The sequence below is a fragment of the Polypterus senegalus genome, chromosome 6 (genome assembly GCF_016835505.1).
Source record: "Polypterus senegalus isolate Bchr_013 chromosome 6, ASM1683550v1, whole genome shotgun sequence".
In the NCBI taxonomy this organism is placed as follows: domain Eukaryota; kingdom Metazoa; phylum Chordata; class Cladistia; order Polypteriformes; family Polypteridae; genus Polypterus; species Polypterus senegalus.
This window is the reverse complement of record NC_053159.1, coordinates 3,324,441-3,340,196: the sequence shown is the minus strand read 5'-3', so window position 1 is coordinate 3,340,196 and position 15,756 is coordinate 3,324,441. Positions and strand designations below refer to the sequence as shown.

Below are 15,756 nucleotides of genomic sequence, written 5' to 3'. Positions count from 1 at the left end.
TTCTCAACAACTGTTATTGCTTAGCCTAAACCAGCCCTGTGTGTGTAAGTAGGCCCTGTGATGGACTGGCACACCTCCCAAGGTTTATTCCCGCTCATAGCCATTGTTTCCAGTATAATGATCTTCTATTGGGTTTGAGTATATATTGTGAAGCCCCCAAACTCCTTTAAAATCTTATCACTGTCCTCGGTTGTCGTGGTAACATTTCACATCACGGTCCGTTTTGTAACCATTTATGGATGGATGGCTCACATCTGAATCCCGTCACCCATATGATGACCACATTGTCACCCCATTCAGGTTTTTGCCTGACTACAAAGACGCTGTGTCCACCACTGCTTAACCCAAGTGCCGTGAACAAACATTCTGCTTTTATGGGAATTTCTTAACTTTAGATTTTGACTTTGCATAGGGAAGCTACAGAGCAAAATCCCCAAAAAAGTTTCAGGGTGAATTAGCAGAAGAGCCAAAAGGGGCATTCTGTTTAAAGTCGATGGCCGCACAGAGTTTTGCTTTCCGTCTTAACCGCACTCTTGTGTGTTTTTTTTTTTTTTCCTTTCTTTTTAAAAATGTTATCAGTTTGTAGAAGACTATGAGCCCACAAAGGCTGATAGCTACAGGAAGAAAGTCGTCTTGGATGGAGAGGAAGCCCAGATTGACATTCTTGACACCGCCGGACAGGAGGACTATGCAGCCATTCGTGACAATTACTTCAGAAGCGGAGAGGGCTTCCTGCTCGTCTTTTCTATCACAGAACACGAGTCGTTCTCCTCCACGGTGGAACTAAGGTGAGACTTACAAACAAAATGTAACCTGTTAGTCCTGGGATCCTAGGGGGCCTCGGCAGCTGCAGGTTTTCTTTCCAGACGCTTTCTTAACGTTAAGATTCGGCCAAACAATGAGATCCAACAGATGACCAGCCAGACAACTTGATCCCGCTTGCATCTGTGTGTTCATTATACAATAAAATATTTGAAAAGTAACGCTCTGAAGGAACAAAGAAATATCTGCTCTAGCCCATGTAATACATTTTAACAGTGTTGGCAAAAAAACGAAAATCAACTTTTGGAAGTGTCTGGTGTGATGGAATGAGAGCACAAAGAAGAATTAAATAATGGCCGTCTTACCAGCAAGGTAACAAAGAGGTGGGCTGAAGTAAAAATGGTGGCCCTCCAGGAACTGAGATCTGCAAGTTCTCTACTCTTCTCTTGGCTCACTTTGAGTCTCGTCATTACGTTTTTGTTTCATTTCTGGTTAAGGGGAAAAGAAAAAGGGAAGAGTTCTGAATCTTAAAAAGGCAATTCAATTAAAAAAAGCCAAAAGAAGTTCTGTCTACTATCGGCAGTAATTGGTGACTGTTTAGTAAAGTGGCTGGGATAAAAACCTTCAGTCAGTAAAATGAAAGCTTAATGCTACAGTCATTGTTTCAGAATTTTACTAAGTTATATTCACCCAGACTGTGCCAAGGAGAACTAACCGCACTACTGATGAGCTGTCAAACCCCGGAACAAACACTCAGGATCATTCATCGGACCCTCTGTGTTCCTGCACGGCCAATCAAATGCGAATCAATTACCTGTATGCTTTGAACTGCTGTGCATGTGCCAGATAAAGCCTAGTGGCTAAGGCCTTGGACTTCAAACCCTGAGGCTGTGGGTTCAAATCCCGCCACCGACACTGTGTGACCCTGAGCCAGTCACTTGACCTGCCTGTGCTCCAACCGGAAAACCAAAAGAAACCAACCGTATCATAAATGTTACAAGTCGCCTCGGATAAAGGAGTCCGCCAAATAAGTCGGTGTAAATGTAATGCATTATGAGTGGCTTGTGCTCTGCGTCCTGTTATGTGGACTTCTCAATATGACAGTCTGGGGGAAGTTGTCTGCTCACACACCATGTTGAATCTTGCAGTCTGAACTGACACATGGACTTCAAAAAGCACTTCCATCGCCAATTTCTCCTTGCTGAGATATATACTGTGTGTGTGTGTGTGTGTGTGTGTGTGTGTGTGTGTGTGTCCGCCCTGTGCTCGCTTCACTCGGCACTCCATGGCCTGTGCTACACACCGGCCACTTCACATCTCTGCAGCAGACCAAACAATAAATCTTTTAATTCTCACAGATAAGCCTCTTCATTGGGAAGAAACGCTACTTTTCCCTGATGATAACACGAATTAGACGATCTACAAATCTCCAAATTAAAGTTTAAATCCGAACAATATATTCGATCTCTTTTAACTGTTCCATTAGTTCACAGTGTAATAATTTCCGTTTATTTGCGCTAATGCGATCCTTACTATCATTGCTTTGAAACTTTCAAATTTTAGTACTTTGATTATCTCTAATCTGCCCTGCTTGTCTATTGTGCCGTTTTTGAATTCTTTGATGTTCTACTTTGTCATCTACCCTTTGTCTTTTATTTCCAACCCCGGGCCCCTCGTCCCAGAATTAAAGGTCTTGTCTCGTTCCAGGGAGGATCGGAGGAGGGCTTACGCCTCCTCCAGACCACGAGGGGACGACCACCCTGGTGGTTTTGGGGACCATGGGAACAGAGCTTAGAAGCTCAACCCAATAGGGGCCTGTGGTCACCGCCAGGGGGCGCCCCAATGCCTGAGGAGCCCTGGCCTTCAGCACTTCCGCCACACCCGGAAGTGCTGGGGGGAAGAAGACCAGGGACACCTGGCGTGTTTCCGGGTACACAGCCAGTACTTCCGCCACACTGGAGAGTGCCGGCTGAAGCTAATCGGGAGGCACCTGGAGCCCATCCTGGTGTGTATAAAAGGGGCTGCCTCCCTCCATTCGATGGCTGGAGTCGGGAGGAAGAAGAACAGAGCTCGGGAGGAGAGTGGAGGCGGCCTGAAGAAGGAAAGGCATTGTGTGAGGCCTGGACTTTGAGGGAGATTTGGGGTTGTGTGTGGCGCTTTATTTGTAAATATTGTAAATAAACGTGTGTTCGGTGAACTAACGATGACTGCCTGTTTGTGTCCGGGCTAGTTACCACTATATGAATTTCCCCTTGGGATTAATAAAGTATCTATCTATCTATCTATCTATCTATCTATCTATCTATCTATCTATCTATCTATCTATCTATCTATCTATCTATCTATCTATCTATCTATCTATCTATCTATCTATCTATCTATCTATCTATCTATCTATATATATAATTGTATTTGTATATGTATATATTACTAAGGGGGGCTCTGCCGCCCGCGTGGGGAAGCGGATGTACAATTTAAACAGATTGTTATTTTCATGGGAATTATTACATATGCATAATAGAACTAACTATTTTACATTACAGTCAGTAATTAACCAAAGTACAAAATGATAAAATGTAATAATTTGAAACTAAATTATGTTTCATGTTGCGTTCAAGATATTCGTTGCGTTATACGTTTTCGTTCTGTTTGGCTTTGAAATTAACACGCAAATATTTTTTAAGCTTACACTTTTACTGTAAAACTTCAGTAAAAACAATATTTGGAATTAACTTTTCGCCAATATCACATTTAATTTTGATTCCATGTTTGGAGTTACTTTGTAACATCACAAGGTATAACTGCCCGTGAGTGAATTTCATTTCTTTCTCTCTAATAAATAAATCGACTTTTTTGAATGTTTGTCCCTGTGATTTGTTAATTGTCATAGCCAAAGCTATAACAGGAATCTGTAAATGTTTTAATACGAATGGCATATCAAGATCTCCTTTTGTGTCTTATGTTATCCACGGAAGATGTACTGCACTACCTTTCTTGTCACCTGTTAAAATTTTACATACAATAATATTACGATACATCCTTCTTTCTACAGTAATTCTTGTGCTGGAAGACCAGACGTTGTTAACAGTTGTAGATATTCTTCATGATATTGTAAGTTGATGTTTTCATCTTCCGCACCATCACCACCAACTGTTTAGTATAGTCTATTGATATGCATTTAACCAATTTTCCGTGTAACTGGTTGACAGTTTTCACATAAATTCATTTCTTCTGTTGATAACCCATTGGGATGAAATTCTTCAATAAGATTTGGACATAATACGTCATCTTTTATTGGGAACTTAAAGTGAGGAAAACATAAAAATGTAGAAGAGTTGAGAGCGCGAGAAGTGTGTCTGACAAAAGCATTCATACCAATGAGAGGTGAGAAGACCGTGGGCGTGTTTGAATATGATTGACAAGCGGGCGGGACTTAAAAAAATCTCATGGAAATAGTCTCGTCTCGCCTCAAGGTTTTGATTTATAATAGATATATATGTATACTCTGTGTGTGTGTGTATATGCACTCCAGTTTTTTGTTAATCTTTTGGGTGTAGTCTAGCAAACGGTATAACCTACAAAGAAATAAAATGTTGTTTCCCAGCAGTGCAGAGTCAAGCTATTTAAATGTCACACGTGACACTGACGACCATAACCAATGTGTGTTTTTTTGTTTGATGTAGGGAGCAAATCCTGAGAGTGAAATCTGAGGATGACAAGATACCCCTGCTATTAGTTGGGAACAAATGTGATCTGGAAGACCGCAGGCAAGTGTCTGTGGATGAAGCCAGGGGTAAAGCTGAACAGTGGGGAGTTCAGTACGTTGAAACTTCTGCTAAAACAAGAGCCAACGTAGACAAGGTTAGTTTAAAAAAAAATGTACATTTTAATGCCTTTTATTATTTCCTTTGATAAATTGCCAAGACAAACTTTTTTTTCTTGCTCTTGCTTCTTGGAACCAAACAATACGCCAGTAGGGGATTGGGTGGGGGGTCTTAGTACATCACAGTTGTTGTTTGAATTTAAAGGCAGAATTCATTCCTATAAGCCAACTCCCGAGTTCCACATTTTCAGCACACGCTCATTCCAAACTAAGATGATTGGGGGGCTTGTCCTGGTGGTATTAAGTACAAGACAGAGTCACCAGTACATTACCTGCTCAGGACTGATATAAAGTCGTCAGTCAGACCAGCCTGCACCTGTTTGGTAGGTGGGGGGGATTGGGGGAGTGAAGCACTAAACAGCATGCACTGCACCAGCCTGCTGCTTATGCTCACTTATATGGGGTCAGGTCTGCCTGATGTGAATGTCTTGGCAATATCAGAGAAAGACAAAATATATAAAGCAAAGCTAAGCAGGCGTCACGAGAATGTAAACACGGGCCAGATTTAAAGGCCTCTCTCTAGGCAGCAGGAGTGACATGCGCTTTGGCTTTTATAAGCTCACTGAAGTCTAAAATGTGGGGCACAAACATTACGGCCTAAATCTCCAGGGGCCTCATATATAAACAATGTTGTGTAACGCTCAAATCACGAGGTATAAAACCTAAACTTGGCGTAAAGCCACACACATTTCCACGGTAACTCATACCCTGTCATACGCAAGTTCTCCGCTCGGTTTGGCAGACTGGCGGCACCCAGCATCAAAGCAGTGCTACTGTTCCTGTGTGGTTTGTCTTTCTTTTTCAGATCCAAATCCCTGACTCGGCTTTATAAATACACTGAAATTAACCACATATTGTTTATTAGTTTAATGCATCTGATTGTAATTAACCAGTAACAATATAATGGTCCACAAAATGGTCAAACTATTCCAAATACCATAACTGCTTTAGCGTTGTTACTCTCACTCCACCTTCTTCTTCTTCTTCCCTCAGCTGCTCGCGTTAGGAGTTACCATATCGGATCATCTTTTTCCATATTCCTCTCACTGCACCACTCAGAGTATTTCTATCACTGTATCTGAGTGTGAATCACAGATCTACAGTAGCTGATCGGAAAGAGAATTATTGGTATACAGCATCAAGCACACGCCGCCTCAGCCATGCACACAGTCTATTTGAACTGCTCTCATACAACAAACGCTTTCCTGTACGGACCTCGCGGTTCAGAAACAGTTTCATGAACTCTAAACGCTCTCAGTCAGTCCATCAAGTGCTCCTTGTAGACCTGTTTAGAATTATAAGTACAATCACTTCACTGGAAACTTGAGATACAGTTATAATATTGCACAACCTGAGCCACTTTATAAAGCGCGTATTTACATATGATGACGATATAATTTTTAAGATGAAATGCAGCAAAATATGTTTATTATATTATACAGATAAAATTTTAACTTGATTTAAATAATCTATATTGGAGCCAATCCCAGCCAACACAGAGCACAAGGCAGGAAACAAACCCTGGGCAGAGCAGCAGCCCACCGCAGTAATCTATATTGTTAATAATTAAACATGTGAGGACACGGTGCCACAGCGCTAGTGAGCCTCTGGCGCTCCGTTCACGTATTGTTCCTGCCTCGCACTGTATTCTTGCTGGTGCTGACACGACACTGGAAGGATAGATGGATAGAATAATTAAACACGTACTCTGAAGTTATTTTGATGTTCCTTAAAAGTTTTGAAGAATCGTCGTTGTAAGCTTACAGATGGCTTAACATCTATTACAGAGCTGATTGTGTGGCGATTGGGTACTTGGAGGAAGAAAAGTAAGGACAGGAATTGGAGATTAGTACGTTTAAAAGAGACAGGACTGCTGCAATAAAGTATTTCATCGAAGGTCGCACACGGCGCAGCAAGCATCTTACATGAGACATGAACAATCACTGTGCCACAATAACCTGATTTAACTCCTATCATCATGAAAACGATATCACATATACTTCTCAGTATTTTAACTATTCAGAGAGATGTTATATCACGAATGTAATGGATTCTGTGTCCTGTCGGAGGAAGAGAAAGAACGGAAGCACGTAGTGATTCACACACTCAGAGCACATAGAAGATCAAATACAAAACAAAGCATTTAACGTGCTACTTTAGTTACGATGGGATTGAGAAACTAGTAAATTTAAACGATTTTAAGATGAAGTTTATGATGTTCTACTTTAATGATAAAATAAACTACGTGATTAAAGTGGAAATTTCAAGATTAAAGTTGGCATTTTGTGCTTTTTTCCCCCACTGTGTGCCTTTTTCTTCTCTGCACCCTAATAAGCTTTCATATGACACTCAGACGGTGGGCTATGACTCGCCTTTTCACGGCGACTTTGATATTTGACAACTTCTTTTTTTGTTTCGGGCACTGTGTGACTTTGTGAACTTGAGCTTTCGAGTTTCTCCGACACTCTGTCACTCGATCAACTTCCTTTTGTTGTTTATCCCACTGTTTAAACCAACACGTAGTAAGTTTTTCTTTGCCTCCACTTGGTATTTGCTGAAATTCTTCTATTCTCCCCCCCCATGCTTTTGTCATTGCCTTTTCACAGAAGGCTGAGCTTAAGGGCTATTTATATTGATTTGCATATTCAAAGAGGTGTAATTCTGGGAGGAGACGGGGCGGGATAGCAGGCATGTGCGTTACTTTTCACACTGACCGGGATTTATGGAGTAGAAGAACGGGGAAGTTGGCACTCGCACAGATTTATGCATCTGGATTTTTTTGTGCTTACGTCACAGAGTGTGAATTCTACACACGCTTTTATGCAGGAGGCGCCTGGTGATTTCATCAGGAGGAAAATTTTAACATCTTCTGGATTTGTGAAAACCCTGCTGACCGCATTGATTGATTTTAATTACTCCCAATCTACACTACTGGAACAGGTAGTAGCAAAGTCGGCTTTATGCGGCCCTTTATGTTATATAAACTTTCACCAATGATCTTCAAACTGGGCTTCATCCTCGGCAAATAGTGATTTACAGTTGAAGGTCATTCCTTCTGTCACTTCCTGGGTGCTGAAATTATTTTGGATTGGACATGAAGTGGAAGTGTGCCCCTGGTGTTTGTGCCACCCTGCTCTCATTTTCCTTTGAAATAAATGTTGGCTGAGCTGTTTGGCTAGAAGCCACTAGTTTGTCGATTTGTCTCGTTTTGTGATGCCAAGCAAAACGTTTCACGTGGCGTAGCTAATTTCCAGACTTTTCATACAGAATACGGCTCAGTTGTCCGTACATTTTTTTTTTTTATGGATAGTCTGAATAAAAAAGAGCAGCAAGTGAGATGTTTGGGCAGGTAACCCGGGTCTGGCCATACATATAACTTGAAGCAGCTAATAATTTCTTTCTTGCAGGTGTTTTTTGACCTCATGCGGGAAGTCAAATTGAAAAAGATGTCTGAAAACAAAGAAAAAAATGGAAAAAAGAGTGGAAAGAGCAAAAAAGGCTTGAAGGATCGATGTTGCTTGCTTTGAAGCCGGCTATGGAACTTTGTGGATGTTAGAAACCAAAACACAAAAAAAGGATAATAAAAAAAAAAATGACCACTAAAATGAAATGAGGTACTGCTGTGAAAGTGTCAGGGGTGTGTTATGGTCCGCCAAACACCGAATGACACCCCCTAACCCCGCTTTGCTGTCTTGTCTACCCGACATTCCCAAAATTCGAATCACTAAAGCTTTCTCGTTTTCTTCTCCTTTGTGCTGCTGTAAGTAAAGTAGAACCCTTTGAGCACAGGATAGTAGAAGATGTCTGTTCATTGCAGAGAACACAGTTGTGACGGCTGCAGTAACTTTGACGAGGCAGTTTGTACCACTTTTACAATCGGCATTGGCCATTTTTCCCATCCCAGGTGTCCTGCTACTGAAGTCTGTGATGTCCTCTAGTGGCCTTTCATCATTGTCTTATCATTTATCTGTTGAATTTCCGGTAATCCATAAAAATGACCGCATTTATTCCTCAAGTACTCACTTGTTCACTTTCATAGCCCACAGATCTATTGAGTGGCTCCTCCAGCAGATAAACCTCATTTCACTCAGCATGCACTACATTGCCAGTACAGACTGCACGTCAGAGGAGGGAATGCGTTCTTCTTCCTTTCCACCCTTCGCACAGAATGGAGTGTTTTGCCAACTGTTGCAATTTCAATGTGAATGTACTCTCTGAGAGACGGCCGTTTGAGTTTTCTTTTTTTATTAAGTAACTCAAACACACCCACACATGAAAACGCATCTTGGTCTGATGGCCTGTCAGTCTGAAATGTTGAAATGATGCGGACCATTACTAAGAACGAGGCATGGCATGGGGAATAAAGTTTTTTCCTGCATACTTCTTTTCTAAATGCCGGACTCTGTGGCCCATATTTCTGCATTTCTTATACCTGACCACCGTGTCGCTCCTTGATTTCCTACAAATGTCCGGCTCTGTTCTCCACATTCAAGCACAGGTAGGTTCAGCTGGGAACCAGCAAGTGGCATCTCAATCCTGCCAACTCGTGTCTGGAATCCCAATTCTGATTGCCTGATCGTCGTGTAACATCTACTGGGAAAATCAAGGACGAAATGCAGAAACCTGGGCACTGTCTGTGCCACTTCACTGTCCCGAGTAGCTTCTCACTGTGCCACGATTTGTTTTGGCCAATTAAACTTGAAAATTAGAAAAGCGAACGATTGGACATTTTCCTTAGTCGGAGTTTTATGAGTATCTAAATTTAGGGTGAATTCTGATTCTCGTCTGTTGGTAATAAATAAAGGTGCCATAAAGTTTCTCTCTACTTTTGGGGTAAGAAAAGAAATGCAAAATGGCTATTTTGGTGAAATGTGTGGAACTACTTTATATTCCTGTTTCATTTTGATTTTTGTAACAAATTGTAAATATCATTAATTGTGCCAAATTACAATCCTTAATATGCAAGTTTTGTATTTCTTTAAAGCTTACAGTTAATGAGCTTCTGCATAAAGTATCATTTAAGACAGATGACTGTTTTTCATATTTTATATATATATATATATATATATATATATATATATATAAAATAGTATAAAAGATTAGTGGCAAATGGGCAAGAAGTTGTAACCTTAGGAATCTCGGCCTGCTATACTGGCTTGAGATATGTAAAGTAAATTAAGAGAGCTGGTTCTTCATTTAATAAATCTGTCATTGGTGCTAAACCAGTGGACGTCTAACTTTGCCAGTATGGTTGATGTAAATGGCCTGAGGGTTAGTGGCCGTGTCTCGGAGTCTGGCGCGTAAGCGGGGGGTCTCCAGCCTTTGAAGAAAGCCCACTTGCACTCATTTTAGTGTGTTCACCTGTGAAGGTTTTGAATTAAGACTGGTCACAATGTCTTAAAGGACCACGATTGGCAGTTTTGGACTTATTTTTTATTAATAATCTTAAATTTCATTTATGTGGATAAAGCTTTATCTGGAAAATAATAAAAAGGTGTTATCACAAATGCAATGGTAAATATTGTTTATTTCTTTAATTCCTCTTGAAGCTTACCAATATTGGCATCTAATCTAGCAGCTCTTACCTTTAATGATGCCAACTAGATGCTGTTCTCACAACTCCAATGTGAATAACGGTGCTTATTTATTTATTGGTGTTCATTTTCATTATAGCCCATACCAATACCTAGGTGGGCTATGGAGGGCAGTCGAGAGGTACGGCTAGTGAGTGAACCATCTGTCCTTCTTACCTGAGGGATCTTGGAGCAGACCTACCCTGACGAGACCCGTTACGATTCATTTGAATGGCGGAGACACTAAGCTGGTAACACGTCCTCAGTGCGCCTGTTAATCCTGGACGAGTGGCTTGCATTCCCAGTGCTAAGGATGGTGCTACCATCTCATATAATAATCTCTTCTGGTTTGTCCTGCTTCCTCTTCAAAACCGGTCCCACCCACATGCAGCCCACACGGCATTTCTCGATTCCTATTGGTTTGTCCTGCTTCCTCTTCAAAACCAGTCCCGCCCACACAGCATTTCTCGATTCCTATTGGTTCGTCCTGCTTCCTCTTCAAAATTGGTCCAGCCCACACGGCATTTCTCGATTCTTGTTGGTTCGTCCTGCTTACTCTTCAGAACTGGTCCCGCCCACACAGCATTTCTCGATTCCTATTCGTCCTCTTCCAAACCCTTCCCCATGCTGCCTGTGGCCTCCCATACACCCCCACACGGCTTTTCTCGATTCCTATTCCTCCTCCGGACTACTGTGTTCCCTGCTCCTCTCTCATGACCCCATTAGTGTCATGTGACCTCTCAATATCTAGCTTGACCTTTCACTCCGGCCATGTGCGCACCTGGGAGTCTTTTCCGTAGCCTGCTACAGGAAAGTACTCTCTCGACCATTGGCATTGGTTTTGCTCCTTGCTATTTTCGTTATACTGTGACGGTTGTTTCCTAAGCTTTTGTTATAAAATGAACGACAGTATCTTCTCTGTCGACTGGTTTTTGTACAACGTCATCTCTATTCTGGGATCCGGCAACTGCCTGTTCCTATCAGTGGGTTATTTTTTGACACAAACGGTTGACGAAGGCAACGCACTCTCACTACGACATAGGAAAGTAGATTTCGTTGCATCACATTAGGACAGATTTGGAGACGTTCTTCCTGTTGTTCTTTCCAACGCAAGTCGGGTTATCACAACAAGTCAGGAGTACTGACAATACGTGGCAACATCTGGAGTTTATGGTGGTGAAGCTGAAATTCGAGCTCTTTCTAAGACTCTCCATGCTGCCATTGTCATTTACTTCAAACACGACCCCAACATCCCGCCTTACATTACATTTGGACAGATTTGCGTTAATCTAAAACGAGCCATCTTCAGCCACGGTCAGTTGTGTGTTGCTTTTTCTACGGTTAGATCTTTCGACTCGTTATCACAATTCACAACTGCGTCTTTCAAGATGTATTTCATTCTTCTTGATTTCTGAATTCCTTTCTCGCTGTTTTCCGTTCCTATTCTTACACCGCCATATGCTACAGGGGCTTCGGCTACTAATTATTATTATTTCTCTGTCTTCAGCTTGTAATTGATCAGATATGCTAGGAATATAAAAACACAATTCAACATATTAAACAGACCTGGATATTCCTTTTGGGGAAACACGACAAACTAAATGATTGGGGATAAAAGGTTTTTTTCCTGAAATTCCAATTCCTCCCTTGTGGTAGAAATCACAGGCTGCTCCCCAGCGAAGCTAGAAATTGCAAAGGGGACGTGGGGGGTTTTGGGATGGGGCTGACATAAGCCGCTTTAAACTTCTAATTCTTTTTGTGGACCACAGGCGAGTTCTGTCCCTTTTGATGTTTACCACGGCTGAAGTGATTGACAATTGACGATTAACATAAATCAAATAGAAACGTTTTATCTCTGAATGAGGGGCTTGGACGCCCCATTATTGCAATGTCTCAGCTACTTCCAGGCACACGAGGGGCTGCTGCTGCAATTTCTTCCAAACCCGACTTTTTCTGACAAAATGAAGTAAATAATGAATGCAGTGTGAATTGTGAAAATAAATAAAAATATGTGCGCATAAATAATTAAATGTATCTTGAATTTGTATCTATTTCATTGGCTCATGACTCTCCAACCTGTCTGTCCTAAAAGAGCCTCGTGATCATTAGCACATCGTCTGATTAGACACGGCAGCAGTCTTCTCAGAATCCACCCCGGTTTTACTACATTGAATGACCAAGCAGTGTTGCTTTATGGGGATATTTTCATGATCTGCAAAAATAATCAACGTCGTCGTTCTTTCAAAATGTTTAAAATGAAAAGTTGAGAAAAGTCATCATGGACGGGGCGCCAGTCTGTCTATCGTTCAGCACACACAGTCACTGTCACTGGGTGTCCTCGATTAAGATGTCACACAGGCCTTTGGTGTGCCAAAAAAAAAGATCTTGGGACAATCTGCAGGCTCCACACAGAAGTGATCAGCTTGAATTCAGATTGCAGGGGTGTCGTTAGGATTAGATAGATAGATAGATACTTTATTAATCCCAAGGGGAAATTCACATAATCCAGCAGCAGTATACTGATACAAAGAAACAATATTAAATTAAATAGTAATAAAAATGAAAAAAATTAAAATAAAATTAATGTTAGCATTTACTCCCCCGGGTGGAATTGAAGAGTCGCATAGTGTGGGGTCTCCTCAGTCTGTAACTGAAGCTACTCCTCTGCCTGGAGATGATCCTGTTCAGTGGATGCAGTGGATTCTTCATGATTGACAGGAGTTTGCTCAGCGCCCGTCGCTCTGCCACAGATGTTAAACTGTCCAACTTTAATCCTACAATAGAGCCTGCCTTCTTAACAAGTTTGTCCAGGCGTGAGGCGTCTTTCATCTTTATGCTGCCTCCCCAGCACACCACGCGTAGAAGATGGCGCCACAACCATCTGGTAGAACATCTGCAGCATCTTACTGCAGATGTTGAAGGATGCCAACCTTCTCAGAAAGTATAGTCAGCTCTGTCCTCTCTTGCACAGATCATCCGTATTGGCAGTCCAATCTAATTTGTCATCCAGCTGCACTCCCAGATATTTAAAGGTCTGCACCCTCTGTACAGTCACCTCTGATGATCATGGGGTCCATGAGGGGCCTGGGCCTCCTAAAATCCACCACCAGTTCCTTGGTCTTGCTGGTGTTCAGGTGTAGGTAGTTTGGGTCGCACCATTTAACAAAGTCCTTGATTAGGTTCCTATACTCCTCCTCCTGCCCACTCCTGATGCAGCCCACCATAGCAGTGTCATCAGTGAACTTTTGCACATGGCAGGACTCCGAGTCATATTGGAAGTCTGATGTATATAGATTGAACAGGACTGGAGAAAGTCCAGTCCCCTGCGGCGCTCCTGTGCTGCTGACCACAATGTCAGACCTGCAGTTCCCGAGACACACATACTGAGGTCTCTGTAAGATAATCCACGATCCATGGCACCAGGTGTGGGTCTACTACCATCTCAGTCAGCTTATCCCTAAGGAGCTGAGGTTGGATGGTGTTGAAGGTGCTAGAGAAGTCCAGAAACAATTTTTACAGCACCACTGCCTCTGTCCAAGTAGGAGATGGATCGGTGTAGCATATAGATGATGGCATCCTCCACTCCCACCTTCTCCTGGTATGCGAACTGCAGAGGGTCGAGGGCATGGCGGACCTGTGGCCTCAGGTGATGAAGCAGCAGCCGCTCAGTGGTCTTCATCAGATGTGACGTCAGATCAACAGGCCGGAAGTCATTCAGCTCACCAGGACGTGATACCTTTGGGACTGGGGTGATGCAAGATGTTTTCCAAAGCCTCGGGACTCTCCTCTGTTCCAGGCTCAGGTTGAAGATGCGCTGTAGAGGACTCCCCAGCTCCAATACACAGGCCTTCAGCAGTCGTGGCGATACACCATCTGGACCCGCTGCTTTGCTGGCACGAAGTCTTTTCAGCTATCTGCTTACATTTAAAGGTATCAGGCTGTTGGGCCCCCTTTGTGATTTCTGCGCACAGATTTACTCGAATTACGCGGATAGATAGATAGATAAAAAGCCAGTTTGAATTTGCTGTGGTTTGTACCCCTTGAAGTTTCTCGATCGTCTATCCAATACACCCTCGACTATGTATTTTAAATAAACCGTTCTCTATAAAACGGGGTCTATGCTGCATTCATTGAGCACGAACAGCAGGGGTTTGCCGCTATTGATTGAGAAGGTCAAGTGTTATGCCACCCAGTCGACGTACCCCCAGCCCAAAAATATTCCCGACGCCTCTGCTCAGACTGCTTGCGCTTTGAGTCGTCCATTGAGATTAAACAGCATCTTCTGTTTTAGTATGAAAACGGCCGCAACGCATTGGGGATGATGTGTTTTTGATCGTATACTGCCATCTTATGGTTTTGTGTTGAATTGCAATAAACTTAGATCTAGATGACCTATTATGTAGTGACTTTGATATCATTTATATGGTGCCCTTCATATCTATCAACCTTTCTTTCGTATCGTGGCTTTCAAATCTATCTCTATCTATCTATCTATCGTGACAGATTGGGGGTGCTGTTGTCCCCTTGAACCCTCAGATCAGACGCCAGACACCAGATAAAAGTCCAAATTTTGGATTTATTACTACAATAATGTGCACAAAGCACCCTCCACTCCACAATACTCAAACAATAGTCACAATCACAATAATCACAATCCTCCAACTCCCAGCAGCTCAGTCACCCTTCCTCCCAACTTGGCTCTCCCCGCTGGGTTTCCCACAGTCCTTTAAATAGTCCTTGCTTTGGAAGTATTCCTTCTCCATCACCATAATAATCCCCGGGTTCTTGGTGAGATCCCCCTGGCGGCACCCACGGTACCTAACAGGGCTGAAGAACCGGACTCCATGTCCCATGCTGCCCTATGGGAATCCTGGGAACCACTTCTGTCCAGGGGAACTGCCATCTAGCGTCCTGGGGGATGTAGTGTCCTAAAATGGCTCTCTCTTTTAGATGAGGGATGTCCCGGCCAGACTGAAACGCCGGCTGTCTGTCTATCTATCTATCTATCTATCTAATCCTGCCAACTACGCTAAAATATCTATCTATCTATCTGTCTTCTATCTATCTATCTAATCCTGCCAACTACGCTAAAATATCTATCTATCTATCTGTCTATCTATCTATTATATAGTGCCTTTCCTATCTTATCTATCTATCTATGTATTATATAATGCCTTACCTATCTATCTATTATATAGTGCCTTACATATCTATCTATCTATCCGATATCATAGGCACCATAACATATCAACCTGCAGGGACCACTAGAGGGCAGATGACCCAAGGCTGTTTCCCACAGGCAGTTGTGAAGGTTGCCATCTTTGTTCTGTTAACCCTAGTGTGTGGCCGTGTGGCCCTAGTGCTTTCTGGGTCTGCTGAACTTGTTTTTTTCTTGTTTCTTTTCATCTCGTCACAGTTTTCCTTCTGTGAATGGTTGATTCTTTACCATGTGCTGATCAGGCCAGAACTTGAACTTTTATGACCTTTGATTTCCAGTCAGAGCTGTGGAGGGGGAGCTCAGACCAGCAGGGGGTGCCA

The 15,756-nt window shown here is 42.5% G+C and overlaps 1 protein-coding gene across 1 annotated transcript in view; it reads left to right on the top strand.

The window, feature by feature from the left end:
• LOC120530738 (ras-related protein ralB-B) overlaps nt 1-8,323 on the top strand; it is a 49,136-nt gene extending 40,813 nt beyond the window's left edge. The window contains exons 3-5 of the mRNA XM_039755282.1: nt 580-788; nt 4,446-4,623; nt 8,053-8,323. Coding sequence (XP_039611216.1) covers nt 580-788; nt 4,446-4,623; nt 8,053-8,172 — 507 coding nt within the window. The 3' untranslated portion in view covers nt 8,173-8,323. The remainder of the gene's footprint in view (nt 1-579; nt 789-4,445; nt 4,624-8,052) is intronic.
• Nucleotides 8,324-15,756: the final 7,433 nt, after the last annotated feature.